The sequence below is a fragment of the Malaclemys terrapin genome, chromosome 13, assembly GCF_027887155.1.
Source record: "Malaclemys terrapin pileata isolate rMalTer1 chromosome 13, rMalTer1.hap1, whole genome shotgun sequence".
NCBI lineage: Eukaryota > Metazoa > Chordata > Testudines > Emydidae > Malaclemys > Malaclemys terrapin.
In genome coordinates, this window is record NC_071517.1 from 20,897,944 (window position 1) to 20,912,823 (window position 14,880).

General features: G+C 39.1%; 1 protein-coding gene across 1 annotated transcript in view; it reads left to right on the forward strand.

The window, feature by feature from the left end:
- The window catches only part of LOC128847959 (protoheme IX farnesyltransferase, mitochondrial), a 175,959-nt gene that overhangs the window by 10,989 nt on the left and 150,090 nt on the right, over positions 1-14,880 (forward strand). The window contains exon 4 of the mRNA XM_054047682.1: positions 6,699-6,823. Coding sequence (XP_053903657.1) covers positions 6,699-6,823 — 125 coding nt within the window. The remainder of the gene's footprint in view (positions 1-6,698; positions 6,824-14,880) is intronic.

Consider the following 14,880-nt stretch of genomic DNA (forward strand, 5'->3'; position numbering starts at 1 on the left):
GATTTCTAGTAAAGCTAGGTGTATTTGTAAGACATAAAAACACGTCTTCTTTGATATCCTATTGTAAGTTTCAATTGAGAATTACTCTTGAAAGACTCTTGCCAAGTCTAACCAATAAACCTTGAAAGGATCAGTTTCACCCATTATGCAATGAAGTGTAGTTAATTTTGCCCCTAAAGCACTAAGCTAACAGGGGTCAGAAAACAAACATATAGAGTCAATGACCTCATGCCCTTGCCTGAAGTGATCTCCATGAAATGTACATCTTCTCTAGGAGGAAAATGAAGAGGAGATTATAAAATTCACTTTTGCCTCCATAACAAAAGGAAAATAAACTTCCCACTCTGATGGGAAGATAGTCCTGTTCGCTGTAACATGCTGCATTTGAAACTCTGTTCGTGGGGCAGACAGCAAGAACTTTTCTTTGTGAGTTCTGAACACTGGACAAACATCTAAAAATATCCATTTCAGCTGGATAAATGAGGGAATGTACTATAGCCTTTTTTAATGAGATCCTGATAAGTCACAGTGAAATGACTGACTGAAATTAATCTGGAGAAATCAATGGAGACTTTAATTAGCACTCTGGCTGTACTGTATTAGAATTTCTTTGAGGTCAGTGTAATGGCAATGTTACACAGACTGTTTGCCAGTCTGCTCCACCTTTCTCCTTCTGTAAATGAGTTGGTGTTGTGCTATAATAAATGAATGTAAAGTGCTCTCTGTGATAAGTTTTAATTAAATTCTTGTCTGGAAGTGAAAGTGTGATTTATAATACCAAAAAAGGAATGTAATCACTCTTAGAAATGCAAACGCCACTGTTTCACCATCCCTTTCTGACTGATTAAGTTAATAAAAAACAATTGAAAAACAAAGAATTTCATTGAGATTCATATTTCTTGGTACTATATGCGGAGAGACATAGGGTAAAATTTTCAAACCCAGGTGCCTTACCTTAGGCCCCTAAATAAAAGTGGCCTGATTTTCAGAGGGGCTGAGTGTCTGTAGCTCCTGCTAGCAACCAGCTTTGAAAATTTTGGCCATAATCTCAGGGTCAGTAGTGCCAAATGTGTACCCTTTTCTTTTAACTATCGTATATCAGATTATAAGTGTTCTTTAGTGCAGAAGTTCTCACATAGCCTCTCTCTTAGTCATAGTGTGGACCACTTATCTCATGGTCACATCCCTTCCCCATCATGAAACCCATTCATGATCCCAACCCTGTGGCAGCATTGGCAGTTGGTGAATTTGTACATGCACGTAATAGTAAAATTGAATTAGTTTCTTTTCTCTAAAATGAATCCCAAGGGTCTGCTGATTCCTGTGTTTGTTTTTGATGGCTTATCTTTTCCTGCTGGTGGCTATGGACTTCTCTTCTCCAACCAAGATTGTAGTGACTTTTAGCGTAATGGCCAGCATTGATGCTCCTTTTTGCAGCTCTGTCTGTAGGCATTCATTCTCTTCAGTATATGACCCTCAAGTTCAGAGGATCACCAATAACTGGCAGACCATAGTTGAGACCTGGAAGGCAGGACTCCTGGGTTCTGCTCCTGGCTCTGCCTCTTCTTTGCTGTGTAACTTTATGTAAACTGCTTAACATTTCTGGGCCAAATTCAGTTTGGGGAGTCATGAAGGGTTCCTAGGTGAGCCACCAGTGTTTGAGGAAATTTTAATGGATATACCTGATTTTTATCTAATTCAGAGACTGTTAAACTAGGCTTAAAAATCACCTGCATCTTATCTATGGGTCTGCATCTTATGCTGTGGGGGCTGCTCTTCCAGCAGGGACTTTCAGCCCAGACACTTCCTACTGGGGGAAGCATTCATCAGGCACTCTGTAGGCCAGGGATCACCACGAGGGCCACATGAGGACTAGGCCTGAGGGCCACATCACTGAAACCTTTTCATACAATGATACAAAAGTATAGTCCTCCCCTCTCCCTCCTGGAAAGTCCTAAGCGCCACCAAACAGCTGTTTGGTGGCGGGAAGCGCTGGGAGGTAGGCAGAGGAGCGGGCACGCTCGGGCGAGGAGAGGAGGGCGTCGGGGAGGGAGGGGAGCTTAGGTTGCTGGTGGAGTTGGCGCCTATGGCAGGCTGCTGGAAATAACTCCGTGGGCCGCATGCGGCCTGCATATTTGAGACCCCTGGTCTAGGCTGAAAGTCCCCTGAAGGCCAAAGAGAAGCTCTCAGTGCCAGCAGCACCAGCACTAGCAGATAGGGGAAGGGGCTGAGGGAGAGAAGTCCAACTTAGGGCTGGTCCACACTAAGCCCCCAGTTCGAACTAAGATGCGCAACTTCAGCTACATGAATAATGTAGTTGAAGTCGAAGTATCTTAGTTTGAACTTAAAGGTACTTACCGCGGGTCCCCACGTGGCAGGTAGGCTCCCCTGTCAACTCCACCTACTCCTCTCGCGGAGCAGGATTACCGGCGTCGACAGCAAGCACTTCCGGGATCGATTTATCGCGTCTAGACAAGACGCGATAAATCGTTCCCAGAAGATGGATTGCTTGCCGCCGAACCAGCGGATAAGTATAGACGTACCCTTATTTTGATAATGGAACAGTTTTGCTGAGTGCTAAGCCTACATGTAGCAAACATTTGGCTGTTTGAATTTTCCTGTTTTATGATTGCTGCAGAAAGTCCACAGCCACAATGTGTATTTGTTTTCAAGTGTTGGTAAATGAAAATATGAGGCTAGGGTAAATACAGAGCCATTTAGAACCCAAACACCTGGAATTCGTAAATGAGAGCCGTGATTTTTTTTCCTTCAGAGACCAGTAGAATTAAAATAGCAGCAGCAGCAAAACAAAAAAAACCTAAAGAAGCAACTGTACCTCAAGAAGCATCTTATGCAATAGCCATGCGAATGGCAAAATGCAAACAAACACAAATTGGCGAGACTCTTCTACTTCTAGCAGAAATAGATGTGTAGAATTATGATAGGGGAACAAGCAGTCACAGCACTGAAAACCATTCCTTTGTCAATTAATACCACCTGTTAACTCAATTATTACCTTGCAGAAAACATCCAAGTTAAGAGGAATCAGTATTTTGCACTGCACTGCACCTTGATGAATTTAGACATAGCCAACATAGTTCAGCTTCTGTGTTATATGAGTTTTTGTCAACGCAGGCACAATAGCTGAAGAACTTTTAACAGGCCCACTCATCTCACTAAAATCTTAGGGCTTGTCCAAACATGCCCCAAATCCATATTTTCAATTTAATATTTTTTAAAAACTGGATTACATGAGAATGTATAATTAAACAGTGTATGTAGTTGAATAAGTTCACAAAATAATCCACACTCTCGTGTCCTGAACTCTTAATCGAGTATCCTCAGTTGGTGTTCAAAAAAAAAAAAAAAAAAAAAAAGTTTGGGAGAGGAGTGTATTTGGTTGTAAGAGAGCCATAGTACTCAAAAGTTTGGAAACCACAGCCCTAAAGGATCATATCTTCTCTCTATGTAGGTACTTACTGATCTGGCTTAGTGAACTGCTGTTGGCTCAGTGCTTGGTGCAGTTCCAAGCACCTGTTTGAAGTCTCTCATAGAGGAGGCGAGATGATGGGGAGTTCCCAGGCATGCAGGTCTCATCCCTGGCTTTCTGGTAGTCACCCTTGAGACGCGTAATCTGCTCTCTGCACTGGTCACTGTGGGGACCCTGGCCTGAGCTGTGTCCATATTGCAAAGTGAGGCAGTTTCTGGGGCTTGGGCTTGAATCCGCCCCCCTCTCAGGCCCTAAGGCCCAGGTTCTGAGGGCTTATTGGCCTGAGTACGACAGATTTGCGTGTAGACGAAAGAGGGGTTTGGGGTCTAGCCTCAGTCTGAGCCCAGGCTTGCATTGCAGTATAGACCTATCCTTAAGCTTCTCTTTGCTAAACTAAATACGTTGAAATTCTTAAGTCTCTCACTGTACGGCAGGTTCTCTAGATCTTAAATCTTTCATAAAGCCTTACCCTCTAACTTTTCAAATGTGGATACCTAATCTGGATACAATATTCCAGCAGTGGTCTCACAAATGTTGTACACCTCTACCCTGATATAACGTGACCCAAAATAACACGAATTTTGATATAAACGCGGTAAAGCAGTGCTCCGGGGGAGTGGGGCTGCGTGCTCCGGTGGATCAAAGCAAGTTCAATATAACGCGGTTTCACTTATGACACGGTAAGATTTTTTGGCTCCCGAGGACAGTGTTATATCGAGGTAGAGGTGTATTCTGAAGTAATATCTCACTGCTGCCACTGGACATTCCCTCGTTTTTGCATCCAACAATCACTTTAGCTCTTTTAGCAGCAGCCTGGCAGGGGGAGTTCATGTTCTTTTGGCTCTCTACTGTGACTCCTGAACCCTTTGCAAGTGTGTCTTTTGCTATCAAGCCTCTTCTCTGGCATTGCATTTCCCCTTCATAGTGAGCAATATTACTTCATAGATAATCCAGATATTCGTGGTCACCGTAGGTTTTTAGTGTGCTATTTGACTTCGCTACAGAGCATATTATTTGTGTAGTCAGAAAACTGCTGAGTTAATGGTTCTTACAAGAACTACAATTTATGATAATTTTTTCTTCCCCTCTTATAAATTTATTAAGTTCAGATAACAAGGTTCAAGGCCATAAACAAGCTGTTCAATAATTGTGTTGGCTGATTTGTTGCAAGGAGAGAGAAACTTCTCTTTAGTACTACTTTTCTCTTAAAGAAAGCTAGGTTTGTGTCATCCATTCTTTGGATGATTTTAATACTTGGATATGGGTTTCTTAGCTGTAGAGCAATGCATGCAATATTCTGACAAAATTCCATTTCTGGAATTCAAATTCCTGATCTGGAATCTATTTGCCACATAAATCCACTCACATTCTAAGCCTTTGGATTTAACTGCTGACTACTGCGCCTTCCCCTGCCCCAAATTGGGCAGATCAGATAAATTAACAAGATGTGTCAAATATGCACATAGAGCAGCAAAGATGCACACAGAGTTTAGTGACTATCTTCACCAGTCTTGGCATACTGGATTTTCTTATGCTTCCTTGAGACGTTCAGGGCTTCTGCCTTGAAGTATTTTTTGTGATAGCATCATATCAGAGCTCTACTTTTCATTGCTCATGAGGTTACCAGCCATGTTTTTTGCATGTTGTGACAATCTTCACTCAGTGGCATGTGAGCTACTGGAACCTATGGCCCATACATATACTTTAGGAGGTGGTTTGTCTAGTGACTAAGGCACTGGACAGAGAGTCAGGAGACATGAGCTCTAGTCCCAGTGCTGTCACTAACCTGCTGTATGAACTTGGGTAAATCAATTCACTTCTCTGAGACTGTTTTAATTTCCACCTTCCTTTTTCTTGTCTATTTCGATTGTGAAGCATGAATTTCCTTAGTATCTATTTGTAGGACAGTGAGACCATGTTTGGTTAGAGCCATGGTGAATAAAAATGATTTTTAAAAAGATTTTGTATTTAAATATAGTAATAAAATAAATTAAAAAACAAATCAAATTTATTTTTTAAAACTGGACCTATATAAAATTTAATTTGAAATTAGCCACCTATGCTAAGGCCTAACGTATTATAATCTGTTAAAATCATTTAAATTAAACACAAAAAATATTAAGTAGTACATATTTGCTGCTAAGTTTCAAAGAAAGTCAAACCACTGAACTGATGGAAGTCGCTGGCTAAGCATCTGGAAGCAGAGTTTGTTGAAGGGCTAAACCAGTTGTTGACAGCAATAGCCTCTTCTGTAGGTGCAGAGAGACTATTATCTTCATTTCAGCTTGTTCAGTTAGTTTAGTTCAATGGCTAGTTCATCCAAAGTTAAGTTGTGAGCTGAAGAAGCAGGAAAGCTTGTTTTCCTTTTCCAGTCTCTGAATGAAACCTACACGTGAGAGTTTGAGATCTACTAGTTCTAAAATTCTGAAAAGCATAGTGACTAGAAATAATCAGGGCAGTTCCCTAACTGCTCCTAACACTTCCTTTAATAAAGCAGTTGGTTTTAAATGGAAAATTTATTTTGATAAACTTTTTTTCTTGTGTATCCAGAACATGTAAGGTAATTTTATTTAATAACAATACCTAATAAAACTGTTTTTCTGCATTTTAACTTAATTTGAATTTCCATCCAAACAGAGCTTGGTACCAATCACAAGTAAAAAATTAATCTACTAAATAATATTGTATAGGGAGCCAGGGCATCCATTGCATCATTCACCATTTTCTAACATTATAAAAAATGTAAAAATTAAGAATCTGAATAAATGTAAATTTAGCAATCTAATGCTTAAATGTGTATAGATATGGGTATCCAAATGGTTAACAAAAAGAATTACCACATTTAGTGCAAAGGCTATATTTACTTACAAATCAACATGTTGTATTGGTTGCCAACCAATGAGACTCAACCTTTCTCTATGCAAATAAAAAAATACAAATGCAAAACACGATTAAAATGAATGATTTTAAATCAAGGCTTCCTGCTTACTGGGATTTAAAGCATGATTAAAATTGGTGATTTGAATTGCTTTACTTCAATAAGTCCACCCTGCTTGGAGTCTGTAAGCGCTACTGTGATGCAAATAATTAATGTGGAGTTCTTGCGTTGTTCTAAAAAACGGATCTGTAATGGTTACATACATAAAGGAGAAATGACTTATTGTTGGAGCCATGCTAGTAAAACATACTGTGTGCTTTTGTGTTGCAGCTCTGGTTGTGAGTACCGCATCTGCTGGGTTTGCTATGGCTCCGGTCCCTTTTGACCTAACTTGTTTCCTGCTTACCTCCATTGGAACTGGACTTGCTTCCTGTGCAGCCAATTCCATCAATCAGGTGAGCCCATCATCTTTTAGCTTGAACTGTAAAGTGACGTTGTCTTAGCTCCAGAAATATTTCCATGGACTGTAGGTGAATATGGTGATATGAGGGGAGCTGTGTATTCTGTATGAGTTATGAACACCTAGAAGTTGCACTACAGAACTGTGCATATGTTCATGCATCGATAATCAAAAATATAGATCCCAAAAGTAGTTGGCATACTCAAAAATGAGCTGACAAGATTTCCAAACCTCAAGGCAATATTGTTAGTGTTGGTAGTATAAAAAGTGCACCACTGAATGAGGTGAGGTGGAATTGCGTAGTGGTTAGAGTATGGGAATTGGAACTTCTGGGCTATATCCTTAATTCTGCCATTGTCTTACTGTGTGAGCTGTATCAAGTCATTTAAGCCCCAGTCCTGCTTCTGTTGAAGTCAGTGGCAGTTTTGCTGTTTTCTTCAGTGGACTCAGGATTGGGTAACTTATGGAACCTATGTCAGTTTCCTCATCTGTAAAATAGAAAACTGTTTTGAGATCTTCAGATGAAAGCGCTTACACAGCACATAAGAATTCTTCTTAAAACTATACTTTTATACAAAGTACTTTTCTCTCTTACAGTGTACATAACTTGTACAAAATAAGAACAGGAGTACTTGTGGCACCTTAGAGACTAACAAATTTATTAGAGCATAAGCTTTCGTCGACTACAGTCCACGAAAGCTTATGCTCTAATAAAGTAGTCCACGAAAGCTTATGCTCTAATAAATTTGTTAGTCTCTAAGGTGCCACAAGTACTCCTGTTCTTTTTGCGGATCCAGACTAACACGGCTGCTACTCTGAAACTTGTACAAAATAAGTATAGATCTGAATAGGAAAATTGTCTCTTAGGCTTGTTTAAGTGCCTGTAACTTCCTCAGTGTTGATGCAATGCAATTTTGAAGATGTGCCACCAGCCTTCCTTTCTTATTCTTCTTTTATATCCCATACTTTTGTAGTTTTGCCTATATTCAAAATTCAGTTTGTACCCTAACAGAAACAGCTGAAATGAATTGACAGCAGGTTTAGTTTCCATTTTGAACTGAATGCTGTAGGGCTAAAAAGAGAATTGAAATTTTGTTTGGAGGCTGTTGCTTAATCTGCCTTTTTAAAGATTCCGGTAAATGTTTTAGAAAATGGATATGTATGCACCAGGGATTGATTTCACAGTTTTCAGCTTATAGATATTCCTTATTAATATGTTTTGTCTCAAAAGTAGCCATTTTACAAGCTATTTGTAAACACTTGGAATAGCTGAGAATGGTAAGAATGCCATAGTATACTTCGGAGTCCAAAGCTCTGAGGGCAGTTACTTTTATTCAGGAAAGCAAAGGAATAAAGTTTATTACAAAGTCAGGGAAATAGCTGTAATTCAGGACATTGTACAACAGTGGATTTTATTTATTTATTTATTTATTTTTTACTATCGTTTCCCCCCCCCCTCTTGTTGAACCTCAGAAGGTTTGTGTAGAGAATATTTGGTACTGTGGCAAGCTAATGGTATTCTATGTATGGGATGGCAGGAAGTCAAACACAGGCATGAGACTGAGATTTAACATCTCTTCTATAAAGGCCCATTTGGTTGCTAGCATCCTAAATTGTTGGTTCAGATTGCAGCAGATGGGCGAGGACTGTAGGGAGAGTTGAGACTGGAGAGGGTAGCATTGAGACCAAGTTTGACAGGAAGGACCTGGCTGCTTCTGAGAAGGAAGTCTGAACCAAGATGTGTAATAAGACTTTACTGTGCTTGAGAGGGTAAAGAGGGCACCTCTAGATGCCTGCCAGCAAATTCATAAGTTCTGATGTGTGTTTCTCTGGGGCAGAACTTACAGTGGGTCAAATATGATAATACCTGAGGCCATCTAAAAATTGTGGTCTTCATTACATTCCAGCATCTTCACTATATTATTGGTGGTGCAGGTAGTGATACCGATAGGTTAGGTTGCCAGACACGGTGGAATATAAGATCCTTGTTAAGCTGTTTATAACTTTGCCAGGCTTTAACCTTTTGGGCTGAAACTGTTCATGCTGGGTGTCTGCCTTGGGCTAATTTTTTAGTATCCGCTCAAATGATCCAACTGTTTTTCATAATGAGGTTTGGGGAAAAAATGTTGTTTTGCCCACGTTAAATTGTTGCACTCATTGAGAAACTCTAGTGCCTCCATTCTTTGGAGCAGGGACTTGAAATTTGGCGGGAGAGGGGGTGATGTCTATCTAGGATGTGTCTTTTGCCATCCCTATGAAAATCTGTCCACATCTGGCAAAGCTATGAGCCTCTGAAAAGCTAAGTTCACACATGTTCAGCAGAGAGAGACAAAGAACTATGGGGAGGCAGGTGAACAGGAAAGGCGCTGTGTCAGTGACAGGCTGGAGAGGCAGAAGGGGTCAGGCCTGAGTGGGGACAAGGACAGAGGGGTATGTAACCACTAGAAGCACATTCCCCTGAGAACTTGGAACAGAACCCAGGTTTCCTGAGTCTCAGCATTCGTCTGGTATCAGTCAATAGCTGTGAAATCCACTGGCAAAGTGTCTCATCCCTCTCTAATGCTGATCCACATAGAGGATGACAACCTATGACTGTTATCAGTTATTCTGATAGTTCAAATGGCAGAGGTAGGTGATGGATCTAAAGGTTCTGACCCTGATGATGACGATGGGGTAGTCAATATGGTTCCACATGATGAAATTTCTCTATCTTCTGTTAGCCATTTTTGGAAAATACACATACAAACATACTTTAAAAAAGTATGTAAAGGTAGGAAACTGTGTTTTGTGCCCCCATTTTCTTCTTCTAGATTGTTATAACTGATTTTAAACACTATATGGCTCTGCTTTGTTTTCCAGATCTCACTGGGGGGAGACTCTACTAGTGGGAATGTTCTGACTGAAGACTTGTAGTGATGTTGCTGCTGTTAAATTTCTGATCTTAGCTTATTTTCATTTTAGATCTGTGATTAACATTTTGAATATTGTTCGATCCTGAGGTCAGTGTTAAGGTCTGGAAGTGCTGTAGAATCTGTTCTATCCCAGCCGCCATTTCTTTGTCCACCATACCCTGTCCATGCATCAGTTGCATTACCTGGCACTGAGCAGTGGAACAGTTCCTTATAGTCTCTCTTTTTCTTACTGTGGTGCCTCTGGCCTCTTTTTTTTTTTTTAATAATTTTTTTTTGGGGGGTGTCTGTTTTCTGTTATTCCTAGTGCACAGAATGGACTGCTCTGGGGTTGAATCAGGGTTATATAGTGGAGACTGTTGGCTGTACGACCCCAGGCTTATTTGTAGCAGAAGTTGGAAGGTGTATAGTAAATGAGGCAGGGGAGGAAGAGGAAGGATAGTACAGTGGGTGAGGCAGTTGAATACTGCCCTGGAGAGCTGGATTTTATCCCTGCCTCTGCCCGATTTTTTTATCTGATGCTGGACAAGCCACTGTCTTAAACCAAACTTTTCAGAGGAAGTCACTAATTGTGTTCCTCATTTCTGGGTGCCTGACTTGATACTGTGCTATATGATTTGCAGAAGTTCTGAGTCCATTTGGAAATTTATAATTCTGTCTTCAGAGGAGCTTTTCAATAGTGTGCAGTAAATAAGGCGGAGTTTAAAAATTGTGACTTTTTTTTTACAAGTAATACATTTTAAGGTTTTTATTTACCTTCCTGATTTGAACCTTTAGGGGTTACATTTTCAAACTTTTTTCGGCAACCATGTGAGGGCTGGAAACCTTTTTTAATAATGAAAACTGAGATTCTCAAGTAATCACTTGACTCGAGTAACTGGGGCTTTAAGAAAAGCACCAAATAGTGCATGAGGTGTCAACAGCGCAATTTCCATTATTTATAGATCTAGCTGAAGAAAGGTATGTACTTATAAATTAGTTTTCCATCACAAGGGGTAAACTGTAACTGGATTTTCTGATGTAAGTAAAAATAATCAAATGTCTTCTATGACAATTCTGTTAAATTGATTGTGCCTTTTAGGTACAATAGAAGAAGCAGAGTGTAAAATGTTTCACGGTCCTGAAGAAACAGTATTAAAAATGTTATAGAGTTAAAAATATTTTGGAAAATATGGCTAAAATGTTGGGGAAAATGTGTGATGAGTGATCTAGAAAGTCATCCTAAAAAGTGTGTGATTTGTTTGTAGAAAATGTCTAGAGAAATATTTCAGAATGTTTTTTGTTAGGCACCTGTTTTATAGAAACAGAATCTATCAAAGAATTGTGGAAAATGTTATCAGGAGAGTTGCTGGTCTGGGTAAATACTGGGAAAATTTGTATAGTTCTGTAGAATGTGCAGTGGTCTGAAGAAATGAGCTTGGTGCTATGGACTATAAAATAGTGAACTGCTGCAGAAAGGTGCTGAATACTTAGTGTATCTCTTGTCCCTTACCAGTTGTTCTGCCTCTGCATCACTTTTCAATATCATAGTACTTCAGAGTTGTATGTCTCACCTAATCTAGCATCTTAGTGGCATTCTAACCCAGCGGTCCTCGTTCTCTTCCACATCATACAACACTGCACTATATCTTTCACCCCTTTGGTAGTGTACTACAACATGTCACTGCTTTTCACTCCCACCTGTTCAAACTGCTTTCTTCCACTCTGTTTGTTTGAGTGTCCCCTCTCTTTTCCGGTAGTGGAATAATTTAGAATTATTGTCTTCAGGTGCTCTCCATGGATCACTTCAGAATGAAAGAACACCACGTTGTGCAATGTTTTTAATCATAATAATAGAAAAAAAAAATCTTAACATAACTACCTAGGAACAGAGCATGATATTTCGTTTCTAGTTTAAAGACATACAGCTTGTGATATGTAAGCCAACCATGCAAGCCCGAAAAACTCAGCGTGAGCCAGTCTTATTGCTTACAGTTACAATACACAAGATAAGTGGTATTTGGAAATCGGTCTCTTAAACACTGCATGTTAAATTTAAATGAAACAAAAACAATTATTTCTAATATATCACTTTCTACTATGCTTTTACATATTCAGACTGCTTTATCAAACATTAATCTTCACCCCCTGTCTGTGCTATACGTAGAAGTTATCTTACATTTTACAGTTGGGGAAACTGAAATACTGAGAGAGACAGTGACTTCCCTGAGGTTACATAGTGTCCAGTTAAGTGGTCACTATGTGATCCCACAATATTCTACATGCTGATGTGAACGCTGAAGGTGTTTTCTCAAAACATTGTTCTATAGCAACAAACAGAACAAAACAAAAGGGTGGGGGAGGAGCGCCTGGGAATCAGCAGAATGTTGGCTTATTGTCAGCTTAGACAGGACTGAAATGTTCATTTATTTGTTCCCATATTTTACTAACTTTATCACACTGTCACTTTTTTCTTTGCTGTTTTTAATTTAGCTGAGTATCCCACTTTTTGCTTTGTAGGCCTTTTTCTCTGATCTTGTGAAAGCTGAAAGCAAGATTTTTAGTATTGGAGTCTCTCAGATTTATTCTATGTAGAAAAATTGTCATTTGTGAGGCTTCTGAGATGTTAGTCTCTGATTTATGGTTGAGCAGATAAAACATGAAGAGATGTTTACAACACAATACAAGGCATGAAAATGTTAAAAGAATCACATGCACATTTTATAAGTCAAATACATTCTTCTAAAACCGAAACATTGTTTAAAAGTAGGAAAGAGGGTTGTAAAGATGAAAGCAGGATGTTTTAAAACGGTTTGAATTTAGTAACTGAAGGATCAAATGCTGTGGTTGGATTTTACTGATCGTACCTTGAAAAGGAAACAGGTGGAATTGAATATCTCCGCTAAAGTTATAAAGCAATTAGAAATAAAGCAAATTCTTTAACACTGGGGAAAAGAACAAATCTAAGAGCAGCTAGCATTGCTAGCCCTTCTGGGTTTTGATCTGATGGGCACTGGTATTTAGTAGCTGCAATGTTTATGCTTTTTAACAGCTGGCACATATAAAAGACTTGCTAATTTTTGTTCTTAATATAACATCAACATCACTTGACAATAATGATCTCTTAAACGCCTAGCCTTAAAGCGGAGGAAGGATAGTCTTGTGATTAAAGTAGTGGATTGGGACTCAGGATCTGGGTTCAGTTGTCAGCTCACACACGCCCTTGTGTGACCTTGTATAAATCACATGATCTGTCTCTATTTCAGTTCCCCATCTGTAAAATGGCCCTAGCTCACAGGAGTACTGTGAAGACAGGTTCGTCAATGTGTGTGAGGTGTTTGGATACTACAGTGATTAGTGCCATGTAGAAACCTAGATAGACTGTCCCTGTAAATTTGTTCTTTATTGTTTTTCCATCACCAGAAGGAATTTGGGGTCTTCATGGTGTGTAATAGGTTGCACTTGTCTTGAAGAGCATTCGAGGCATTATACAAAGGTTAATGAATTAATCATTACAAACCCCCTTAGAAACAGGAAAATATTATCTCTCTTTTACAGAAGGGGAAACTGAGGCACGACAAGGTTTTATATTACTCTGTTTCTCGTACACATTACGCTTCCATTTCCTGTAGTAGGTGCTAAAACTCGCTGTAGAAATCTGGTAGAGTCATTTTACAACTGTTCTTCTATTTTACTGATTAATCAGGAATGTCCATCATAAGGACTGGTAAGGAGACCCACCAAAATAGTTAATACCAGAATGGTAGAAAAATATCAGTTGGCTTCATCCTATTCATGTACAGGAGCACTGGAACAATTTGTAAAGTGGGGGTGCTGAGAACCATTGAACCAAACTGAAAACCTGTATCTGATGAAAACCACTTGAAGCCAGGGGTTGTGGCTGCACCCCCAACATCAGCACCTATGTTCATGTATTGGTGTTTTTATATTCAACAATGGCAAACTGATTTTTGTAAAGTACTTGTAATTTTCTGCGTCATGTTGCGGCACATAAGGCTTCGTAACAAGATTCAGTACAATGTAAAAAGCATGAAACAAACAGTAAGCGTTAACAGGTGATTTCAATGCTAAAATGAAAGAATGTGGTTGATTGGTCTCCAAGATGTATCAGGCATAACAGCATTGGATTAATTAGCCAGTTACAAAAACATATTTTTTAAATAGTAGAAATAAGAAACATCAGGAATTGCAGTTATACTGGATACCTGTGCTGTTCAGGAAGAGGCAGACAGTTGGCTGCATGTCTCGCACCACAGTGAAGGCGTATGGCGTCTCTGGTTTAACAACTCCAAACTTTGTTTTAGGTCTGTCAAATTGTAACAGTTCGTCGTCTTCTTCCTCTTCTTCTTTCTTCAGATTTTAAATATTTGAAACACTGTTTATTCCCAGAAGGAGATGCTTTAAATATTAGCAAAAAGAGGTCCCAAAATGCTTCTTCAAAATGGGTGGCATGTGACAGGTTTGCATTTTGTTAGGGTTTTTATTTACAAGGTAGGTATTTGTTTTTGTTTGTTTATGTGTAAAGGTTTGCTGTGTCAGATTTTTAGGCCCTGACCCTGCAAGTTGCTTTGTGCAAGGGTCTGCCCATGGGGAATGACTTGCAGGATTGGAACTTTAGTTTGTAGCATTCATTAGTCTATTAGAAGTAACTTCTGAGCAACTCTACAAAGAAGAAAAATCTTTTGTTTTTTTTTAAAGGGGTAAGAGTTAAAATACACAAAGAAAACAGGCAAGGGTTAAATAAAATGTCAGAGGTTACAAATAAATTAACACCCAGATTGCATGAGTTGGACAACTAAAAAGACAAATAACAAAACTCTAAAACAACCCCCAAATGGGAAAAATAGTGTAAAAAAAAAAAAAAAAAAAAAAAGAGAGAGAGATGCGGGGAAAACAGGAATGAAAACTTGTGGTAGCTTTTATCTCAGACACTTTTCACTTATGTTGTCTATTTAGATAAACATTTTTCATAGCAAGGACCTGTTTTCTTATATATCTTAAAATACCTAGTATGCATTTTGGAGCACTATAAGAATAATATAAATCATCATAATAGAATTACAAACATTTTCTAATGGGGGAGCAAAATACTTATTAGACCATCCAGTCCTTCACCTGTAATGCAGGATTGTTCCCTGCAGTA